Source organism: Ruditapes philippinarum, unplaced genomic scaffold (assembly GCF_026571515.1).
Source record: "Ruditapes philippinarum isolate M1 unplaced genomic scaffold, ASM2657151v2 ctg176_1_1_1_1, whole genome shotgun sequence".
NCBI lineage: Eukaryota > Metazoa > Mollusca > Bivalvia > Venerida > Veneridae > Ruditapes > Ruditapes philippinarum.
Window position 1 is genome coordinate 502,192 of NW_026864115.1, and position 24,346 is coordinate 526,537.

Below are 24,346 nucleotides of genomic sequence, written 5' to 3' on the forward strand. Positions count from 1 at the left end.
TTAATTTTTGCTATAATTCCCACTTTTTTAAAGGGATTTTTCAAATTTTACAAACTTTTATTTTACATTTTTAACCCTTTTTTAAAAATTTAATTTTTCACATTGAGAAGTTTTTTTTGATTGAAAAAGCTATAACTTATTCTGAAACGAGCACGTTATAAAAATTTCCTGTTGCTCTTTTAAAAGAAGGAAAATTCAATCGTTTCTTAGCCATTATGTGCCTTTAAAAGGTTTTACATACTTATCTTGTTGTTGTGTTTTTTATTGTTATTTATTTATTTATTATTCTATTTTTATTTATTATATACTTTTAAATGAAATATTGAGAAATATTGATGAAATAAAATGCGTATTTTCATTTTCCGTATTTTCACTGTAAAAATTTATTTTTCACTGCAGTGAAACATATTTTCCGTATTTTCACTGGTGACCTGCCGGACTACTTTCTTTTAAATTCTGCCAGTACTCAAAATTTAAGGGAAAGTCTTTCAAATTTTAATGTCCAGAAAGAGAAAAATGTATATAATAAACAGAAAATTCAAGTTTTTTCTATAAATACATGATTTATTTTCATCTTGTGGCATGAAAATTACCATATTTCACTCGTGGCTACCGCCACTCATGAAATATTTATTTTCATACCACTCGATGAAAATAAATCATGTATTTATAGAAAAAACTTGAATATCCTCTATTTATTTATTTATGTTTGTGTATTCATTTATTTTGTTTGTGTTTGTTAATTTACTTATTTATTTATTTATACATTCATTCATTCATTCATTCATTCATTCATTCATTCATTCATTCATTCATTCATTCATTCATTCATTCATTCATTTATTTATTTATTTATTTATTTATTTATTTAATCCATCTGAGCGTTCCAACCATCAAATGTGTTTCTTCAGACAAAAAGACACCTGTTGCTATTTCGTGATACATGTATATTAATCTTAAACGTCAGGAATTTCCGATTTCGGCTCCACGGATTTTGAAGTTGAAATGAACAGTTCGAGTAGCTTAAGTCGTTTATTTCGTGAATCCGTCACACCTGAAATCGCGGATTTGTATAGTTGAATGTATAAATTCATCAAGTTTAAATTGTGAGTTCATGAAATTCAAATCGTGAAAACATGCATCCTATAACTTAAAATAACTTAAAATATAAACACTGGTATTTCGTATTTTCATGTATTTTCCATATTTTTTGTGATTATTATAAGTTTTTTAAGTTGCGTCCGTCCATCCGTCCGTCTATTCGTTCGTTCCTTCCTTCCTTCCTTCCTTCCTTCCTTCCTTCCTTCCTTCCTTCCTTCCTTCCTTCATTCATTCATTCATTCATTCATTCATTCATTCATTCATTCATTTTACTTATTTATTTATTTATTTATTTATTTATTTATTTATTTATTTATTTATTTATTTATTTATTTATTTATTTTTGATATTCATGCTTGGCGTCATACATGATAATCAGACAACTAAGTCCATGTTATTTTAGCAACTTGACGTGACACACCTTAAAAAACCCTATCTCAACATCAACTTTAATTAATGGACATGTATATATAAATCTAGATGAAAAAAAAAAAACATTTAAACCTACTGTTAGAGTACTTATATATTCCACATGTTAATCTACACTCAAGTCCTTTTCGCTGATTGATTGAAATTTTAATATTTTTTTTACTTGTAAACGTATCGTAAATCCCCCGTTTAAAAATCGTTACAATCGTTACATTGCTTCCGGGTAGGTACGGTGTATTTATTGGTCTGTGCCGATTTTTCATAATGGATAATGAGCAAAATCTGATCCATGGGCTTGATAAGGAAGAGAAAATATATATATAAACCGCATTTAAAGCATATAGTTTTGAATATCATGGCGACACGGAACATCGCAATGTTTGAGAATAGAGATAAAACATAAACAACTTCAAATGGTTTATTAACGGTCATTTTAGCTATTAAAAAGTAAAATACATGATATATCACATATGTGGATCAGAAGATAGTAAACACTCACCTAATCTGTCGAAAATTCATTGTAATCTTATAGTCTTCTTCGATATTATTATAATTTAGTATTTAAACTCCTATATAAGAGTTACAAAGACATAATAACGATTTTATATTTCCTGATTAGGTTTTAATTTGCGAGTTAGTTTCTTTTTTTATAGAACATTAGGACGCTTCCGTGGTTGTTCGATAAAAAGTATGTTTCGTCTTGTGACACAACAAAATGGTTACATGTAGGCCATTCGAGCACCCCCCAACCCCCCCCATTCGAGCCCGGCCACCCACCCCACCCCCGCCATTTGGAAAACGTCAGCGTTTACCCTTATTATTTTTGACGGAATTTGTTTATCATGTGGTTATGTGTCAGGTTATATAGCCGTATCAAACGGTTGTTTACAATATATCACCAGCATAACTGCTTTGGTTTTATACGCGAACAATTGTTAATCTAGAAAAAGAGATTCCTCTGAAGCATTAAAATAAGCAAAATTACATGAAAATTACAGACTCGGTTTGACTGAGTCTGTCCATGAGGGATAATGAAAAAGTGCATCATATGTCACGCCCCCTAGCACCGGCTTGAGTGGTTCTCAATTCTCAACTGGCATCTTGGTCTGCTCTGGTCGCTTGGTTAGAATCTGTTGCCACTGACAGGGTAAAACTAATGTCAATTTACATATAACTATTGTAGAATTTCACATTGACTATTTTTTGTTTCCTTTGTATTTTCCAATGTCCTTTTCGGCTTATAGTGGATAACCTCACATACCGATTATGTGCGAAAACAGGCCAAAACGTTGGCACATTTTAAATTTATTGTCATAAAAGATAAAGGGAAAAGTAAGTTAAGAGGCTAAATGTGCCTTAACCTAATAAATAAAGAAAATATTGACTATTTAGGCTTTTTATGTATTATTAAAATTCCAAATTTTTTTTAGAATTATTAAGGATTATAAATTTAATTTTAAAAGTTTTTTTAAAAGAAAAGCAAAGTGTTTTCAAAATAAATTTTTATACATTTGTTTTATAAAAATGTCCGAATTAAATTTGAAAAATAGTCCAAAAAATCAGTGTTTTTAATTGGAAAGAAACATTTATAATAAAAATGTTACAACTTTTCCTCGGACTTTTAACGGTTACTTTAGCATTAGGTTTAATTTTTTTATATTATTTTATATCGTTTCCATTCACTTATTTAATGAATTTGACAAATATATAAACTGCCTGTAGAATTTTCAAATAATATCTATTCTGCAAAATGCATCTTAAAATGTTTTTTTAACAAATACAAATTAATGTTTTCCAGGGCAATAAAAATATTATTTAATGTAAATTAAGATAGTTGTAAATCATTTGTTGTAATACTGCACGTTTGTAACGTCATTTTTCATTAGATAACCGTGACATATTCATAAACTTTAGTTATAATACTGCACGTTTGTAACGTCACTTTTCATTGGATAACCGTGACGTTTTTCATAAACTTAAAAGTTATAATACTGTCACTTTTCATTGGATATTCTTGACATTTATATGGTTTGCTGTATTGTAAATTCGTTATAAAGATTCTTGGCAGGTTATATGGCCGAATATAAACGGTTGTTCGCAATATAACTCTCGCCTGGCTACCCGGGTTATATATGCAAACAACCGTTTATATAGGGCCATATAACCTGTCAAAAAATCTTTATAAGTAATTAAATATATTTTTAATAACTACAATAGCAAACATTGACAATGTTTTATATATTTTTTTAGGCCAGAGGTCAACTGATTATTACTGTCCGTTTAGGTCAGGGGGTGTCGATTACACGTTATATGACCTGTATGCAGCCGGGGTTCGCCTTCAAAACACGTTTGCCCTCTCCTTCCAAGTCAAGGTAATTATCTTCTATAACTTTAACGCACTTCCAAGCTAAATATCTTATACTGATTTGTCCATGCTTCAATGTGGATAAACGGTAATCTAGTTATCATTTTAGGGAAAATCTTAAACTGGACAGTGACCAGTGAAAATCGGAAATTATCGCAAGTTTCCGTGTCTTAAATATCGGCAGACATCAAAATGCTTTGAAGTGATAGGGGACGCCGGAAACAAACTCATAAATACCGAAAGTTTTCCGAATTCTATATGCAGGAATATTTTTTTTCAACAGCTCTGGATGAAGTATTTACCATATACGTTTGACATATTCTTTAATTCCCGGGCGTTTATAAAAACGTCATACACACGCGGAGCAATACAATATAATGTGTGACTTCTTTACTCAAATATGATACATGTACATGTATACGGATAAAGACGAACTTAGGGTTACACGAACTCTTTATAAATGGAATATTTTTGTAGTTGTTGTTTTTCATTTTTATAGTGTCCAAATGACGCCCATATTTTGTTACAAGAGTCTGCAAATGATTACACAAACAACGTGATAGAAATAGTCCTTGGAGGTTGGGGAAACACCAAGTCTGTAATACGAGATGAACAGCAAGGGGCGGCAAAGGCGGAGTACACTGTAAGTTTTCAGCCTCAATGTCAGACACTCACATTGATTTCCCCATAGACTAGCTTACATAATAAGAAATGGTCCCTAATCCTACCTTAAAATTGAGTTTTCATGCTTAAGAGGTGATTTTTCTAGCAGAATGGAATGTCTGACATATAAAAATTATCCTGTTATATTGGGGTAGCCAACCAAATTGTTTACAAAATGACTTCAAAGAGGATTACTTCATTGATTTTTTTGGCTGATCACAGGACTGACATACACTTTTAATGAATGAAAATATCCAAGTCAAAAATTATCATAGACTCATCAGGGCTGGGAATCAAAACTGCGTCGTATCCTACAAAATGTAAACAAACGCCGCCATCTTGGAACGAAAAACGTATGTTTTTGTTTATAACTCTTTTTGTTTGAAATGACTGAAAACAAGATATATGTATTAACACGCTACACTATTTTCCGCTTCGTTCGGTATATGTTGCTTGCACAACTATTTTGTAAAACAAAAGTTATAGCGAACTTGCAACTCGAAGCGAGGCAGAATTTTGATGAAAATGTGTGGATACGACGCAGTTCATATTGCTTTATCTATCGTTTTTTCCTTCAAATCAATTATATATTTGTTTCAGAGTTTACCATAAACTTCGAAATATAATTTTGCATCATTTACTAAAATTTTATTAAAAAGAGATGTTTATTTCCTAAGAAAATAATGATTTTTACGAAATGATACGACTCAGTTGAAAATAAAATATGATACGACGCAGTTGTATTTTTGGCAGTCTTTTCAACAGGGATAATTTTGGCAATATATGTCCATTTTATGGAATAATCACTTGCGCTAGATAAAAACCCAGATCATTTGCGGTGTAAAGCAATGTTCTGTTGATTATTTAGAATACAATGTGTCATGTCCAATATAACATTTAATTTGAAAATTTACATTGCGGAAGATACTTTTCAGTTAAACATGAACACCTTATTGATCATAATATCTGAAATAATTTCTTATATTTTCCTGTATGTTCAATATTATTCCTATTTTTTTTCGCAAAAAAATGTAGAAATCTTTTAACTTGAATTCATTTTAGCTAGCTACGCTTTAAGTTAACTGTGGTTCTGCATGTTCTGGGTAATGACTGCTTTTTTGTGGTTTCTTTTCAAACTTTCACTCTACACATTAGCTTTACTAGGGGCGAGGACCTCAGGTGCGCCTTTGTGCATTATTTCAGGAAAAATGTTGTACCTGAAGAGAACCGTCGCAATTTTGAAACTAGTTTGATAGGTTTTCCACACAAAAGAATAAACAATCCCTGGTGGTTTTCGAATTCATAGCAGTTCAGTTCAAATGATTCGAATTCAGTAAACATAAACAGCTCGGTCTCGGTCGGACACACCTGTGATTTGTTTTTTCAAAAAAATTTGTTAACGTCAGCTGTACAACTAAGCAGCTTTTTTATTAACTTCTGGCGTGAAGTTTTAAGATTATAAATATTTGTAATAATTATAAAGAGAATAAAATTTAAATTTCTTATTTCGGTATGATAAATAATAATAAATAAAATACTTTTATTTCCTCCAATATTGAAGAGCATAACATATTTACAGAGGTGAACATAGATATATACATAAACAAGTATAATACATATTAACAGAATAGTATATCCAATTTAGCATCGTTCATATAGTAAGAAGAGATGCATTAGAAATATTTTACATTAACTACATAAATTATATCAGATATAGAAAACAAATATAACAAAATAAATGTTAACTTACAATTTGTCTCATGAGGTGTTATTTTGTCTTAAATGTTAACTAGTATACTATCAAATGTACAAACAGTTATCAAGGTATCATATATTGTTCAGGAGGTATACGTATGAAATATACAGACAAACATTAACTAGTATACTAACCAAGGTATCATATATATCTCAAGAGGTAAGTATAAAATGTACAGACAAAAATTAACTAGTATACTTATCAAGGTATCATATATATCTCAAGAGGTAAGTATCAAATGAACTAGTATACTTATCAAGGTATCATATATATCTCAAGAGGTAAGTATCAAATGAACACACAAATATTAGAGAAAAAAGAAAGTCACTAGTATCAGATATACAGGTTGCGTTGTGTGGATTGCAATATAGTTTGAATGTAATAGTTGAATTTTTATAATAGTTAACATGTATATATTTAATCAAATATTATAAGAAGGTATATATCCGTGTGCTTGTGATAAACATCATTATGTCACATAGATTACAGTAATTTAAATTAGAAATAAAAAAAAAAACACTGCTTACAGCATTAATTTTTATCCTTATAACATTATGTTGGCATATCTGTCACATTTGACAAAAGTCTATGCGGACGAAAACGAAAACGTATAGACTGATGAGATGACAATTACATGATATCATGTTATATATAAATATAGTTATACTATTTAGAGTTGGTTCCTATTTTGTTAGTTTTACAAGTCCTGTATTAGGTATTTATTACACCGAGTAAATTCCGGCTTTTTGTTCATTATAGAGACCTGGAACTCTATAAGATTTCACAGTCACCCTCCATGTACCAATTTTTTCTAGTTTGTGCGGATCTTTAAGAGATTACGAATAGACTTCGCAACTCTATAATTGCGCAACGCTAGACTGTCATTATCAGATGCTAGCCGGAAACACTGCCAGCATTGTTCCTCAGGTGACAACGCAAGAAGGTCTATAAATGTTGTCATTCCGCATTCCTCAATGACTGAGTCCCACAATCTGATTATATTGTTGTTGTTTACCGTACAGAAGCACATCAAGTGTACGATTTGATTTTCGCAAAGCCTGTTGCATTTTCTACATGTTACAACATATGAATGGGACATAAAACTACCTATACTTTCCATTAAAAAAGAACACATATACGCCGTTTTAGGGTTGTTTCTTGATACATACCACAGCGTCGCTGGCAATGAATACTGGATTATTCCACATAACTCACGTCTTGACAGTATTAATCGGTCAACACGCGTGTAGGTTGCAGTATTTGTAATGGCTGAGCGTAAAGTAACTTTCCATGCATATTTCGAAGGGAATACGCCACTTTCTAAATATGAGTAAAGGACACTTTCAAGATTATATTTCTGCAATAGTCTGTATACATCGGGTATAAATCCACGACTCTGATTGTCAAAGTTCAAATACTTTATCAGTCGCGTAATGAACACTTGTTTTGCCAAATATTGGCAAGGCAGACGACATAATTGGCCTAAGAAATTTAGCTTTCTGTAGTTTATAATTTCTTCAATACTGTCAATATTTATTGAACTTAAAGCAAAGTCAGTGGATGTATGGCGTTTAAATGTTTGCATAAACTTAACACAAAAGCGGTGAGACAATTCAAGTGTCCGAATGTCTGATGCTGAGTATACATTCCATAACTCACAACCGTAGAGGGCCTTTGGGAGTACGACTGAGCGGTAGATAATTCGACACGATAATCTGACCTAAATTTTCTGTTCAATATTGTGAAAACTTAATAATTTTTCAATACTGTTGAAAGATCATGTCTGCCTATATCTGTATCAAATTTATCGGTGCATAGCGTAAAATACCTTTGCAAAACGGACACCTTTTTTACAAAATAATTTGTAGTTGTATCATATGTAACTCGATTTTGAAAAGTTTTTTTGATGGAGAAGAATGATACTTAAGTTCAAATATAAAAAAAACATTCCGTAGACCTTTCCTCATCGGCGATAAAGAAACGCAGGGGTAAAATTCCGCGGCGCTGAACATAAAATGACTAAACGTAACGCATAACCTACTTACAAAAATATATTGTAGCTTAACCATTTATAATATAATTTTAAAATTTAATGTTCAGTTTCAAATAATAAAGCTCATATGTCCTCGTCGATTATTAAGAAAATGAATACAATAAAATCGGCACGTAAAAGACAGAAGTAATAACGGTTTTGACGCAAATTATTGCTAAAAACAAAAAACAAAGGTAGGCATGCAATTTGCGCATTCCCGATAGCGAGAGACCTTTTCAAAATTTGTAATTCTTTCTCTTTTTTTTAAAGAAAACAGTCATTCCTGATTAATACAGGGTCCAGTGGAGGTTACACTGGAATATTGAATTTTGTATCAAAAATAGTAATCACTCCCATTTCGAACTCACGGGAACAAGTTTATAAGCATGCTAAGGCAACATTAGAACACGTTGTCATATGGGTGTGCGATCACGTGTTTCAATGTATATTCCAGCAAACAAAAGACGTTGTACCAACGTTGTACTGACGTTAGACCCTGACGTTGGGTAAACGTTGACAGAAGGTTGGATTTGAAAGTTTTTTAGACGTCAGAATCCGACGTCTATACAACGTCATAAAATGACCCTCATCCAACCTTTTCTGACCATTATTTGGACATAATCAACCTTTTATGACCATTATCTGACCATAATCCAACCTTTTCTGACCAATATCTGACCATAATTCAACCTTTTCTGACCATTATCTGGCCATAATCCAACCTTATCTGACCATGATTTAACCTCATTTCAAACTTTTTGGAATATGATTTTTTTCTCATTTTAAGCTCATTAGTAGGGTAAACAAATAAGCATTATTATAATTTTAACAATTTATTTTCAATACGAATCACATGTACAAAACAATAAATGTGGTATTATAATATATTGCATTCGATACAGCGTTACGGAATTTGTAGATGCTTATGATCAGTACTAAAATGCGACCGAAAAATGCAGCCTTAATAGAATTGTATTACATTTCCATTTTTATGAAACCAATGAGTGACCTCTGCTTTTGACTTAAGTTGTAAACAAGAAATGTTGTTGGACGTTATTAGCATACCTAGCACATAATTTAAATAGTTTAACCAATATTCAGCCTGCAATGAAAATACAACTGCGTCGTATCATATTTTATTTTCAACTGAGTCGTATCATTTCGTAAAAAATCATTTTTTTCTTGGAAAATAAACATCTCTTTTAAATGAAAGTTAAGTAAATGATGCAAACTTATGTTTTGAAGTTTATGGTGAACTCTGAAAACGAGTATATAATTGATTTGAAGAAAAAACGATAGATAAAGCAATATGAACTGCGTCGTATCCACACATTTTCATCAAAATTCTGCCTCGCTTCGAGTTGCAAGTTCGCTATAACTTTTGTTTTACAAAATAGCTGTGCAAGCAACATATACCGAACGAAGCGGAAAATAGTGTAGCGTGTTAATACATATATCTTGTTTATCAGTCATTTCCAACAAAAAGAGTTTTAAACAAAAACATACATTTTTCGCTCCAAGATGGCGGCGTTTGTTTACATTTTGTAGGATACGACGCAGTTTTGATTCCCAGCCCTGCTCATGAAATATTTTATTTTCTCCAGAAAACAATGCAGTATTACTTTCTAAATTAGTTTTTATTACTTTAAAATACCCTGTTTTCATTCAATCATCTCATGTCCAATTGAATCATATGGTTTTCCCTGCACTTTTTTCAGCCAATCGCTGGTCATGTTACAATGCGATACTCTGACCTAAATTTCTGTGGTTGAACACCGCTAATAGAAGTCTTTTTAACTGAATTATATATTGTTATAAAACGTATAATAATATAATCCGTATAAAATACTATAAATAAAAAATATATTAAGTATAATAAATGCTGCTGAAGAAGGCCGACGGCTAATTCATATAAGCGTTCTTAAGTTTATACGACAAATTAGATTTTATCTCAGTCTATGAAAATATTTAATATATAACAGTACGAAAAATTTACCTATATTTGTAACACTTCGGATGCGTTGTATTTTTCATCAAGAATATAAATTTCAATATCTCATATGTATACGCTAGATGTGGTCATTGTCATCTACAATGCAATGCTATTCTACACGCTTTTATTCATATTTTCAAAAGTTCGCATTACTACAAGGCATAATGTACGAAAACTGTATAGTATTTGAATTCTACATTTAGTATTTTTCATATATAGTGTTGCACAATTCCATGCAAGTCTTTGCAGTCAATCCATAAATGCTAAGACATGCAAATATTAAGAAAGAGAAAAATGATTGGCCGTCATATGTGTCCAGTTTACCGTATGCGATATGCATTTCGAAAATTATCTTGATTGTCGCTGGTTGTCATGTAATCAAAGCTTATCTTTAACTTACAGGATACGGACATTGTGTCCGGGACAGAGTACCGCTATTTCTGGTTTAGCTGGGACAGTAACACAATAGCTGTTGGAAAAGGATCAACACCCTACACGAACGAACTCATGTCCTGGAACGGTCTAGCTCATGATGTGAACTATATCTCCATAGGTATTGGGTACGGCACGGACGGATATTGGAAGTTCATGATAGGTGAGTTCAATCGCAACTACTCGGCCCTTTCCGTCAGTCTTCGGTTATTATAGATAATAGCCGAGGCAGTTCCGAATGGTGAGGTTTATATTCAATCGCAACTACTCGGCCCTTTCCGTCATTCTTCGGATAAGGACCTCGAACATAATAGTATGAATACACAGAACGGATGCGGTATTCCGGTCTAGCCTACGCTAAGAAACTAATCATGTAAACAAATAGTAATTTAATGCTGGGAGTTGTTGACAAGTTTATTTCCAGTATATGTAGTAAAGGTCCACCTAAAATAAGTGAATTCATAGGTACAAAAGCAAACAATACATTATTTATATATTTACTAATATGGCTGTAGAAACCGAAAGTACAAAAACCAACCTGTTGACATTTATTTACAATTGAACATCTGTGGGCATATTTGAATTACAAATTCTTGTCAGACATATTTTCAACATAAGAGTACCGGAACAGACATAAGATGTTAAATATATGCATTTGTTTTACATTATTTCTGTTTCTGTTTACATCTGTAAACCATGTGGTAGAACTACTTTCAATCCGTATTGTTTCCGAGGTTAATATTATAGACAAGTAAAATGGTTTCCTGCGGTGACCGTTGAAGACCGGAGAAGGTCGAACATAAAACAATTATTTCTTTTTAAGAAAATGATTAAATAGGCGTATACCATTTTATGAATGATTCCGAGCAAAAAAATAAATAAAGTAAACACACAAGTTTACGCAGAAAATATCTCTATTTATTATGGCAGATGCCACTACGAATATTTTAACTTTGTAGATTTTCAGTATAAACAATTTATTGTTTGTAAAATTTGAGTAAGATATTAAAGAAACATTGATAATTTTCAAACACATCATTCAAGTTTTTCCACCTTAAAAGGTAAAATAATTATAGAAAATAAGAAAAATCACGTAATAGTTTTTTTGTTCTTAATTAGGGGTAATTCGGACTAATTCCCTACAGGTAAATCCGTAACGTACCGGCAAACGGTATTTAGCTAGGATTTCGAAAATGTCAATTATCCAATCATGTACGGTTTACAGATCACATGCTCCTCCATGTACCGAAAACAGGTCACGTGCTCCTCCTTGCCTCAACAGGTAAACGCGTACCAATACCCTGCGGTCTCCAGACCGCAGGGAATAATAGCCGAGGCAGTTCCGAATGGGTTTATATTCAATCGGAACATCTCGGCTATTATTCATAAAATCCGAAGTTTGACGGAAAGAGCCGAGAAGGTGCGATTGTGTCGATTCTATTTTCGCGACTTTAAGTAAAAGTCGCGTCGACACAGCTGAACTGTTGGTATAGTATTATGATAGTGACGAATATGGACACGTTTTTGTCTAAAAGAAATGTTCTGGAAATTTTGAAATGGCAAAAGTCATCAACCATCATCGTGCCCAAATTATAGTACTATGTTTTAATATATAAACTGTAATTACTTAATAATATCTTATTCATTAGTTCACTTATCAATGCGATATTTTCTAGAACAAGGCTTCATTGTAAAAATTAATTTGCTTTTCTTTTGCAAATAAATACATGTACGAGCTATACATGAAATAGAGGAACCTTTAATATATTTTTGTGCAATACTATCACCTGGTCCAGTGTTGCAAAGAAAAGATGAGGATCAGAATCAGGATCAGGATCAAATGATTCTACTTTTTCAATTTAACAAACTTATTTTGAGATAAGATTTAGGAATAACACCAATTACAATGATAATTGGACAAAAATAAGGATCAATTTAATTATCAAAATCTTATTTGGATCATTTTTTGATGCTGGCGTTTAATTTTTTGTGAACACGGACAAAGATGTACAGAAAGGCTACTTTTCGTAAAAAGCAGCGGTGCTAACATATTAATATAATATAATGCAAAGAAAAAGCAATTGTCCACAACTGTTAACCTTTCGTTTTGAAGCCGTCCGTTATATGACTATCTTCAGACATATTCCTTACATATAGAAAAAAATCAAATTATGTTTCTTGTTTCTTACTATTTTGTATTCATAAATATCATGTACAATACAGTTTCTTTTAACGTTATAAGCGTCGCTTCCATTTTCATTCTGTTAACGTTTTCATACAACATTTACACCTTGTATAGTTGACGGAAATTGGGCTGACTGGGGTACATGGGGATCATGCACGACCACGTGCGGAGGCGGAAGTACGGAGAGAACACGTGCATGCACAAACCCACCTGCTAGTAATGGTGGATCACAATGCACGGGCGACACTGAACAAACAACAACGTGTAACTCACAGAATTGTCCAAGTAAGGAATATTAATTCCAAACCATTATTGATAATCAAAGCCAGTGGTTAAAAAACTTTTTTTTTTTCAAAAATAAAACAACTTTAAAATGGTTTAAACATCATAGATAAAGATATTCAAAGATAGATAAAGATATTGCTTTTGAAGCAGCATGCCTCCATATTCATGCTATTGTTCTTGGAAATTTTGAAAACGTATTTAAAAGTATTATACATGTATTATGAAGTGAGCGAAGAAAGTAATTCACACATTGCAAATGACATTTACAAATCCATGAAAATTATCAAAAGAGGTCAAATATGCAAAACTAGGCCTTACTGCGTTAGTCACGCAGTAGAAATCTGATGATAAAGTCGGCTCAACAGTCATTAATCGCACATAACATGTCAATTATTTCTTGAATCTTATACCCTTTTACTTTTCTTAAAATCTTAGTACACCTTTCTGAAGTTTGATTTTCTTGAAAATTTTTGGCTCATCTGGAGGCATGCAGCTTTTAAAGCGCTTTAGTTTCTCTTACATTTGTTAGAGCAAGCCCCAAAATATTCAGACTCTTCAAAGATAAATTGCTGCTCATACATTTTCTCAAACTTAGATGCGAAATTTTATACCATCCGTAAAAGAGTTTCCGAAATAAGATGATAAATAGGTACCGGGCAATGTCAATCAGATTAATACCGACATTCAGATAATAGGGGCATTTTGGGATATAATTTGGTATTTCAGTTGATGGAAATTGGGGCTTATGGTCTCAGTGGAGTACTTGTTCAGCAACATGCGGAAACCAGACAATGTCCAGAACGAGGCTGTGCGATAGTCCTGCTGCGCAACATGGCGGTGCTTCCTGTTCCGGTTCAGACATTGAGACATCATCTTGCACTTTACCGTCTTGTCCAAGTACTAACCTTAAGTTACACCTACTTTCTGACAAAAGAAATACCATGCAGACTTGCCATGAATAAATGAGCTATACAATATCATATCGCAGCACTATATGTATACATGTACATATGCGTTGACTTATTCAAATACATCGATAAAAAAAGAAGCTTCACTTAACAATAAAGAGGAAAAAAATGTTCTGTTGGTTGACAAATTGCTTATTAAAAAAAATAAAACTTAGAAATCGTATGTTTTTTCGGAGCTTGACAAAAGTCACGATGACAATTGATCCCGGACATTCAGTCTGGTGGTCATTTGACCCAACTGACCCAACAAAAACCATGTGGGACAAGTGTCAGACTCTTGCCGAGAAAATGATATGTAATAACTGGTGTGTTATCCAGGAAAGTCGGTTTAGTGGATCAACAAGAAAGATATGACCAAAGTATGTTAAATCGGCATAACAGGCATAACAAAAGAAACCAAACAAACAGACTTACGTGCATTATGGAATCAACAAAAATAATTTAATTATGTCGATATGCTTCCTAAATTCAGTGATAAAACTTTTTTATCTTTCAATTATTTAATTATTTAGTTTTTTATGAATTTATTTTTTTTCTTTATTAAGTCGACGGAGATTGGGGAGCTTGGTCGTCAACATCGTGTAGCAAACCTTGTGGCTATGGAACGGTCGTTAAAACGAGGTCATGTGACTCGCCAGCACCGGCTCTTGGCGGTAACGACTGTTCAGGGGCCAGCAACGAAACGGACGTCTGCATCGCTGCATATTGTCCACCTGTTGGGAATTCTACATACGCAAATGTTTGTATCTAAGTTTATATTATATATAACATATAAATATGTGTTTGTATTTATGTTTGTACATTTTATCAAATCTTTGTGGTATTGTATATATAACTGTAACTGTTTGTGTCACGTTGTATGAAAAATTATTGCAAATTTAAAGCACGAAAATCTGTCGTATCTTTACAATTTAGGGTGACGCTTTCAGAAATACAGGTGATTATGTAATTAAAATGACGTCAGTAAAGAATCTTTAATCATAGATCTGTGTGAGTAAAAATTTACATTATAAGAGTAAGCAGAAGTCAGGCACAAACGATGCTCTTCATTCATTCATTCATTCATTCATTCATGCATATCTCATATTATTTGATACCTTGACATATAAAAAGATGACGTCATAATTGGTGTTCCGAGTCAAGATCAATATGTAGGTTCATGTATGAGCAGTGAGCATAATTTTATCGTTTATATTTTATTGCCCATTTCAGCAATGTGGGGTTGACATGTTTACGTGTTTTAACGGGACAATGACGTGTATTGACGATGTGTTCCGGTGTGACTGTCAATACGATTGCGATGACGGAAGTGATGAAGATGCCACGTGGGCCGGATGTGCCCCTAACTTATGTTCATCAGCAGGTAAGCAGTTTGAAATTCCGAGTAGGCGGCTTCGGAAGCATTTTTGTTTCAAATCACCACTATATTAATAGCCAAAAATAGTCCTTAACAATTTTTTAAAGTTGTTTGGGCACAATCTGACTAAAGTTCAGATCTGCTTAATTTATTTCTTGCATGTAGTAGCGTTAATAAGACAGAATACCGGGGGCCAAAGTTAATTGATACATATTAATTTATCATTGCTCAGACATGGATGCAGAAACAAGATAAAACTCATATTTTATATTTTCCATAACCTTGATGGCACTCATTTTAGAAACATCTTGTTTGTATCCGAATTAAATTTTGTTTTCTTTTATATAGATTTCTTAAATCAAAGCACGCCACGTGGATTTGATAATTATTTACTCCAAACAAAACACTTGATAAAACTAATAGATCTAATATACAACAGATTTGTTTTGTTGAAGTGATTATCTTTCCTACATGTTCAACCATGATTATTATTATTTTAGGCAGACCATGGCGCGGTGTAATGGTGATGGCGATGATGGTTTTGACAACACTCATGGTGTCCAGCAGAAAATTGTAAAGAATTATTACAATTAAATAATGCAGACACATGTGTAATTAAAAAAAAGATTATAAAGGAAGCATACATTTTTGTGTAAATAAAGTAAATAAATCTATCGTACTTTTACATGTATCCCCTACAATGCACATACCTGTAGTACCAAAACTCGTGCTACAATTTTATATTGTTTGATACATATGTGATTTTCTTTCCTTGTTTAAATAAAAAAATATTATTGAAATATACATGTGTTCTTTCTCTTCCTCGGAACGTCATTACAGTACTAAATAAAGGGTGTTACTTATTTTATATAGAAACAGAGATCAATGCTTTCAGTAAGAATATATACCTTCCCTCTTAAAAGTCCATTATGCCTCAGACATGCAATGAATTTTGTTTCTCAAATACTTTTTTTTGTTGGTATCTTGTTACAGTTTCCAAAAATACACTCATTTTCCATATACATTAACTATCTTTTGCTACTTTTGCTCTGTCAATGACACTATTAGTATTTTCAAACTATTTTGTATCGAGGTACTACTTTGTTTACACTTCAAATGTTGCCTTTGCGACTCATTACTACTTTCGCAGTACTCTTGTAAATTCATTTTTGAAACATTATATTAAACACTTGTTTGACATTACTAAAGAATTGAAAAATATGGCTTTCTGGATTGCTTTCACGTTCCCCACAAAAACAGAATCCCCCCTCCCTACACACACACGCGCACACACGCACACACAACAACAAAAAAAACAACAAACAAGCAAACAGACAAGAAAGAAAAGAAAAAGGTGAAACAACAACAAAAACACCATTGCTCTAGATAAAAACACGTTTTCTTGTGGTCTGTACGTATGCGATATACATTAATTCATCAATAAAACATAGGCTCCACAGAAACCACATATAGACAACTCTCCCCTGTAGTGCATGTATTTTTTAATTGTTTGAATTGTTTTAACATAGATCTATTTCAACACAATACTTATAATATCTCGACGATCGATCCAATTAACGGGCTGTCCGGGATAACAAACCAGACTACTTATGCCACATGATTTATGTATTAGCGGTCAAAGACAAATGACCGTAAGACGCAATGTCCCAGTTCAACGTAGATAATGCCTTGTCCGAGAATCAAAGCAGTGACCCCTGGATGTTTCCCCTTGTGAGCTAAGGAGTACGGAGGAAAGTGAAATTAAAATATAAATTGTCTGTCCAACTATTAAATGGTCCTTTAAAATGAACCATTTTAAAGTTTCACCTCTGATTCCATAGTCATGTATTTTCAGCAGTATTTTCTCATGACTGACCTTGTCGATTTCATGTCTTACTGAAATCTAAAAGAATCAGATCTTCTTATTTTTTTCTCATATACTGACGTGACCCGGTCATTTACCAACAGTAATACATGACCTTTTTTCCATGAAACCATGTTGGAGGGGTAGAGGATGAACTATGATTGTGTGTGTGTGTGTGTGTGTGTGTGCGCGCGCGCGCGCGTGTGCGTGTGTGTGTGTGTGTGTGTGTGTGTGCGTGTGTGTGTGTGTGTGTGTTTGTTTACCCTCGCCACCGAAAAGAAACCATATGGGCGAGCAAAGTGAAGTGGTTGGTGAAGTGTTTAACAATGGAGAAGGAAACTATGTGTTCCATAACCTTACACAGAACACATGTTAAGGAAATTGGTCTAAAATTGGCAGGGACTGACCTATCGCCTTTCTTGAAGAATGGGGCTGCATAGGCAGATTTCCATTGGGATGGTAACGAGCCTTCATCGATGGATCGACTTTTGGAAGATGACCTCTAGGAGCTCTTTGGACGCAAGGGATAGGGGAGATTTGGGGCTAAAGACTGACTGAAATTGCTTATTTAAAGCTGTAGCCTTTACAAGATACAAGAAACTTTATTTTAAGTCGGTTTACATATTACAAGAAACATTAGCTAATAAGCTATTTACCGACAATTTGAGACATTATCATGGTGAAACTTATTTTCATACGTTTTAATATGAATAAGAAACAAGTGAACAGACAATAACGGTCAAAAATCAACTAATATCACATAAAAATACGATTATGACTAGCTAAAGAAACAAGTTAGGGAGATCATATTATTGTTTAATTTTAAAGTTTAAAGTTCTTCGGAATTTCATTAGTACAGTAAGGCTTTTACTTCAAGGGAGGCAACTCCTGAGAGCTTGTTGAAAAAAAACAACCGCGCGCTTTTGTATGACGTCAATTTGTGATGGTGGAAATTCTTCGCATTCCGGTGCAGCCATTTTTGTTGTTATTGTAAGTTATTTCGATCAAAAGATGCGTGAACACATATAAATGCGTGTTATTGCGAAACTATTTGTAGGTGATTACGTCCTCTAAACTTTTAATACAGATCATAAACATAAAAGGCGAAGCAAAGTAAACAGGTAATGCTCCCCAAGACAATTTTTTATCGATTGCAAAGTTTCAGTGATACACATTTCGGACATGGGTTTTTTTTCGGCTGATGTAAATTAATTTAAGTCATTGTAGGCCATGAAGAAAGAAAAAAATAATCTACCCTTATCTGTACAATGGTAAAATACCTATCTGTAAGTTTAATCATAGACATAAGTTATTTTAAATTCCATGTTTAATTATTATTGAAATTGATTTTCATGCTTAATTTGATGGCAACCCTAGTCCTTCATTGAAAGACATCGCATTGTCTTTTTTTTTACATTTTGACGTTTATCGGAAAATGCGAAGCGGATTTGACCCATGTAAAAAATAGCTTCAAATCCGCGGTTATGTCTAAATATTTGGACTAATGACAACCCTATCTATTTTTTTCAGGTGTAAAACTTGTATATAATAAACTTTTGAAAACGGATTGAACCTTGCATATACGTCAATATATGAGCCAGGCATAGATCATTTTTCTATGTTACAGAAATATGTTTGTAAATTGTAAATTTTGACCAGATGTTGAGATCATTTTTGTAAATTATTAAATATTGGCAGTCTCAGATAGAACCTATTAAATATTAGCAGTCTCTTGGAATAGACCCCTATGGCAATACCAGCCTTTACTGCTAGCCGAAAGGTCTAGCCGCAAATGTCCTTCCTCTGGTGTTTTTGACTTAAAGGTCCATTATGCCTCAGAAATGCTACTGGTTGGGGACCACCAAAACCGGACAACCACCAAACCCGGACAGCCCCAAAAATGCTTAATTTAGTATTTTCTTTGTTCAGTGGTTGTCAGTCACTTTTTTATCAACAATAAAATGTGTAATTCTTCTAAAATTAAGTAAATAACTTTATTTCAACCTCTATAAATGGTAATATTTTAATGCCTATTTCAAGAATGTCGACGTTGAAATTTGGGGGTCAAGAAAGCAATGTCTGACCTCAAATACCAGCTATAATCATTTGCAGAGTGAATAATAGAATATCCAAAACTTCAGCATTTGTTGCTGACATATTGTATATCATGTTAAAAATCAAAAATCAAAACACCCAAGCTTTTATCTGAATTAAATCACGTCACGCACATATCTGTCCAGACACATGGTACTGTAGTGTAGACAATTTAGTTAATTTTGATACCTTCCTTGTCGAGCCTCTGATATAAGTGTCAATACAATCAGAAATAAACAAACTAGTTTGTTAGTTAGGAGAAGAACCTAGCTGAACTGTGTCAAATTTTTTGGTCTCTAGGTTAAAAATTATGAAATCTGTACGGAAAAATGTTCCAAAAGTGTCCGGTTGATGGTCTCTGACCAGTATCATTTTTATTTCACAAAACCTTTAAATATTTTGTTATCTTGTTACAGTTTCCAAAAAGTTACTCATTTGCCATATAGATGAACTGTCTTTTCATTATTTGATTGTTGGCAATCAGTATAATTTTAGTGAATAAATATTTTATAGCGAAATACAGAGGTGTTATCTATGTCTCTTAGTTTAAACATATTTTATTTCAAACATTTTCACATAAACAATTATTACATACAATCATAAGTTACATAAACAATGCTGAAAAAGGATTAGATCCGAAAGCATACAATGCTTATAGAGGTCTTTTCCTAACATATAATTCATTACTGTAAATTCGGCGGTAAATTACATGTTCGAAATAGTATATCATGAAACATTTTATTGATGATGAATGAAGAAAGACGAGGACGGCAAAAGTTTCTATTCAGAGCTAAAAGTAAAAAAAAAATAAGTAGTTGAAATAAGTTAGATAGGAAATCATGCTATAATATGTTTTAAAATCAACATGAAATGCTAATACTGTGACCTAGTGAAATGACACACAAAAACATATTTAGATTGATGGTCAGAAAAAGATGAGATTGATTCAGTAAAAATGGTGCAAATACATTATATTAAGGAAAAGATATTATTATAGAATCTATTCGGTATGTCAACGGAGTGAGCAGAGTTTTGCAAAGGACTATGGAAAACTATGTCTCTTGGACATCATGCTCTACAGTGTCTATTCTAGGACGCGCGATTGCGTGATTCACGCTAGTATTTAACAGATCGCGCACAATTCAAAATCATGTGCGTGAAAATCGCGCATCTATAAAAAAAGTTATTAAAACCGTAAAACTTCCATCCCGCATTATATTTGGTTGTTTTGTTTACATTTACACCGAAAACCAAAGGGAGGTAACTGTAAGCTAATTATAATAATTTAGTACCGTATGGTACTGGTTAAGTGAGTTGACAGAAATAAACGGAATGTTCCGTATCGACCGGAACTAGTGTGCTAGGTCTGACAGTTGGGCGCCATTTTAGTGTAGTAAATAATCAAGAAAAATGAGGCAATTCCTAGCTTGGCTACGATCTAGACGTGAAAGATAGTCCGATTATTTGTATTGCCAATCCCTTTATAATCAATCGCGGCAGTTCTGTAATAATTTGTTTTCGTTTAAAAATTAAGGGGGGACAACTTCTGCTGCCTTAAATAAATATTATCGTTTTAATTATTTCATCGGTTGAACGCCTCAGTGTAAACTTAATGCAGACAATTTAACATTGGCAGTTTATATTGGCACCCTTTGATTTTGAAAATCGCCCCTTTTTTTGAAATAGAGGGGGGAAAAATCACCCCTATTTTTCAATTCCTAGAATTGACACTGGCTCTAACCTTAGACAAGTAGAGAATGTTTTAAACATGTCATAATAGTATATTTATCCTTCATAAATTATGTTTCCTAGCATATAATATTTTTGATTGATAATATAAATAGAGTACCTTTTGCACCAGCATAAAAAAATCCACACTGTTTACAAATTTTGTTTTGTACAGTATATTGAATTTAAAAAAGGGTTAGGTAGACTGATATAAATAGAAAGTATAGTCTGTTTTGTTTAGAAAGTGGTACACAGATCTATATACTGTTAAAGACAAATGGGGGAAGGTTAACTTAAACATAAAATAAGAGCATAATGGGCATAAATTATCAAGTTACAATATAATGTAGGGTAAATCTCGGTAAATACAGACAATTCGGTAAATACGGATGCGAGTAACATACATATCATCACGGTCAGGGCTTGACAAACCATCTTGTCTATTGATGCCTCTATCGCTTCTTTTGATATTTGTATTCAAATATATCTAACAGTGATAATGTCATAAGGTATGTTTGACGTCATATCCTTTCTTTAAACCAATCATCTACGCTTCCAGGCTGTTTTTTTCAACATTTAAATCGAAGGTATTCCAGTCTTCTTGGTTTTGAGGTCTTAGTTTTGAATTTATTGTATAGCCTTCTCTTTAAGTTAAATAGATTTTTAGTAAATTACCTTTATTTTTTGAAAAATGAACTTGCACAAGACATTTTAAGATTAAAATAACTAAATAAATGTTTGCAAAAAGCAAATCTTCCGTATTTTTCCTACAACTTTTTCTTCAGTACTGAAAATACGGACAACCTGATCAAAGAGCAATTACGAGATTCAATTAAAATAAAGAAAGACATTTTCTCCAGATTCATTATTCTAATGCACAAAACTGACAATGTTTTACAACAGTTTAATCTATTTTATAATCATTGCAACTATGACATATGATCAAGCGTCACTAGAAAACGCCATAAGAGCTGTTGAAGTCGGGATGTCGGTACAAAACGGGCATTGTCAGAGAAAAAATGTCAAAAGAAAAAAAGGCAAATAATAAGGGGCAGTGCTCTGAAAAAAATATAAAAACTTTTTGCAGTATAAATTATAGGTGTGTCAAAGACAGCTTTTTCATTGGTTGCCTCTCAATTTCATGAGTAGATTTAAATCAATCACAACGCTTGTTATATACGACGTTTTGTGAAACGTTAATTCTAGAAAAAATATTATTGTGGTCTCTGTTTGTGTAATAATTTTGTTTGGGGAAAGTTTTGCCTCTGATAATCGCAAGACACATGTAACAGATTTACACCGTGGGCGCTGCTATTTTTTCTGATTTATTTGTTTACTTTTGCTGTCGTAGAATATGCATTTTGCTAAACATGATTTCATTGGTTGATATATTAAGCACCTGTTGATGTATATCAATACAATTTGATTAATTTTTACCCATGGTTATTTACATGTTATGTTACATGTTAATCAACCATCGGTATCTGACGATGATCTCCAATAAGTTTCAAATATTGTGTGCCTTTATTATGAATTATCTGCCCTTGAATTCAGCAAGAAATTCCAATTCAGGAGGAGGTAACTCTAAAACAAAAACCTGTGACCCCCTAAAAAAATTTTGGCTGAAAATGTTTCTGATATCATATTTTTACAACATGACAAGTCTATTGAAGTGTTTTAAATTTGCCTTTATGTCTATATGAAAAAACTTCTTTACTATTAAAATATTTAACATATTTTTATATAACTTAATCAGTATTATCCATTGAAGCTTGATAGTAAAAAAATGGTCGAAGTTTAAATTTAAACCAGTCTGACATCGACTTCCGGTGTGAACCAGTCTCGATGTCCACTCTAGTACAGGAGTGATATGAGAAAACAGGGTTGTGACTCTCCAACCCACAATTCCTGGTTTATTAAGAGCCAAACTTGTACTAGGGCCTCCCCTTAAAGTAATCCTAGAGAGTGCTTTTAATTCTTGGATACTTTCAGAGTGTTCAGAATAATTTATTTTGATTTCCTATGAAAGGTAAACAGAAAAAAAATCAACTTGAAAATTCATGCTGTTAAAAACCTCCCTTAAATGTGACTGTAATATAATAAAATTATCCCTAATCCACTGTTATTTCTTACCCCAGTCTTGTGGTTTTAATTTAAACATGTTTTAAAGTATGGATTAGAATTATTAAGTATTTTGTACTCATTTACACGAAAACCGATTTCTTTTTTACCTGTCAAAAGTTTTAAACCATTAAAATGTTCAACTATTTAAGACATATAGTACAGATCTAGTTCTTTTCTACCCATGCGGGACCTCAAATTCCTTCCTCAATAATTTATGGAGGTAAACATTCCTTAAGTCAGGGACATTATAATTTGTTCATAGTGCATTGGCAATTTGTCAACTTTGTGGTTTTAATTTATTACTTTTTAAGGAGATTCATAATTTTCTTCTGTTGTCATTTTAAGTCAACAAAACTCATTTCGTGATATTTCTTGTTTTATTTTAAAAACTTTATAATATTTTGAAATACTAGAGGAATTGATGTAATATACGTCTCTGTTTACATGTTGTGAAATGTAATAAAGAAAAGAAAGTGATAAACAACATAATTACTTGATCAGCAGAGTATAAAATGTTAGCATTTTGGATTGATTAGTTTATTTTAGATTAATAAAGGAACTCATTTCCCCCTCCCCCTCCCCCCCCCCAAAAAAAAAGATATCTTGTGTTGTAAAAAAATTCATATCAATACCTGTACTTATTCTTTACTTAAATAAGAATAAGGAATTTTTTGTCATGTTAAACAAATAAAAAAGAAATTAAGTCAGTGGAAATTGAGATTGACATTGTTAATTTGAGTTAAAAGCATTTAAATGTTTTTTTATGCCCCCACAAAGCAATTATAGCGTTGCACTTGTCTGTCCGTCCGTCCCAAAATCTTGTGAACGCAACTCCTCTTAAACCGGATGGCAGATTTTGCTTAAACTTCCAGGGATGAACAACCTTAATGTGTAGATGGCAGTTAAGGAAGGAATTTTTGCTGCGACCAAATTTAACAGAATTATGGCCCTTTGTTGATTTTTTCACTAT

General features: G+C 32.6%; 1 protein-coding gene across 1 annotated transcript; it reads left to right on the top strand.

The window, feature by feature from the left end:
• Positions 1-3,100: 3,100 nt before the first annotated feature.
• Positions 3,101-16,178, top strand: LOC132724467 (properdin-like). The gene is made up of 9 exons (XM_060709336.1): positions 3,101-3,173; positions 3,781-3,902; positions 4,395-4,538; positions 10,742-10,934; positions 13,071-13,241; positions 13,968-14,138; positions 14,755-14,948; positions 15,422-15,572; positions 16,067-16,178. Exons 1-9 carry the CDS (start codon positions 3,128-3,130, stop codon positions 16,141-16,143), a joined length of 1,269 nt encoding a protein of 422 aa, XP_060565319.1. The 5' UTR covers positions 3,101-3,127; the 3' UTR covers positions 16,144-16,178.
• Positions 16,179-24,346: the final 8,168 nt, after the last annotated feature.

What these genes read in the sequence shown, in the direction of transcription:
- LOC132724467 (XM_060709336.1), top strand. Translation starts at nt 3,128, where the DNA reads ATGTTACAACTTTTCCTCGGACTTTTAACGGTTACTTTAGCATTAG. An exon ending in ATATTGGAAGTTCATGATAG is followed by an intron (nt 10,935 to 13,070) that starts GTGAGTTCAATC and finishes CACCTTGTATAG; the next exon opens with TTGACGGAAATTGGGCTGAC. An exon ending in CACTTTACCGTCTTGTCCAA is followed by an intron (nt 14,139 to 14,754) that starts GTACTAACCTTA and finishes TTCTTTATTAAG; the next exon opens with TCGACGGAGATTGGGGAGCT.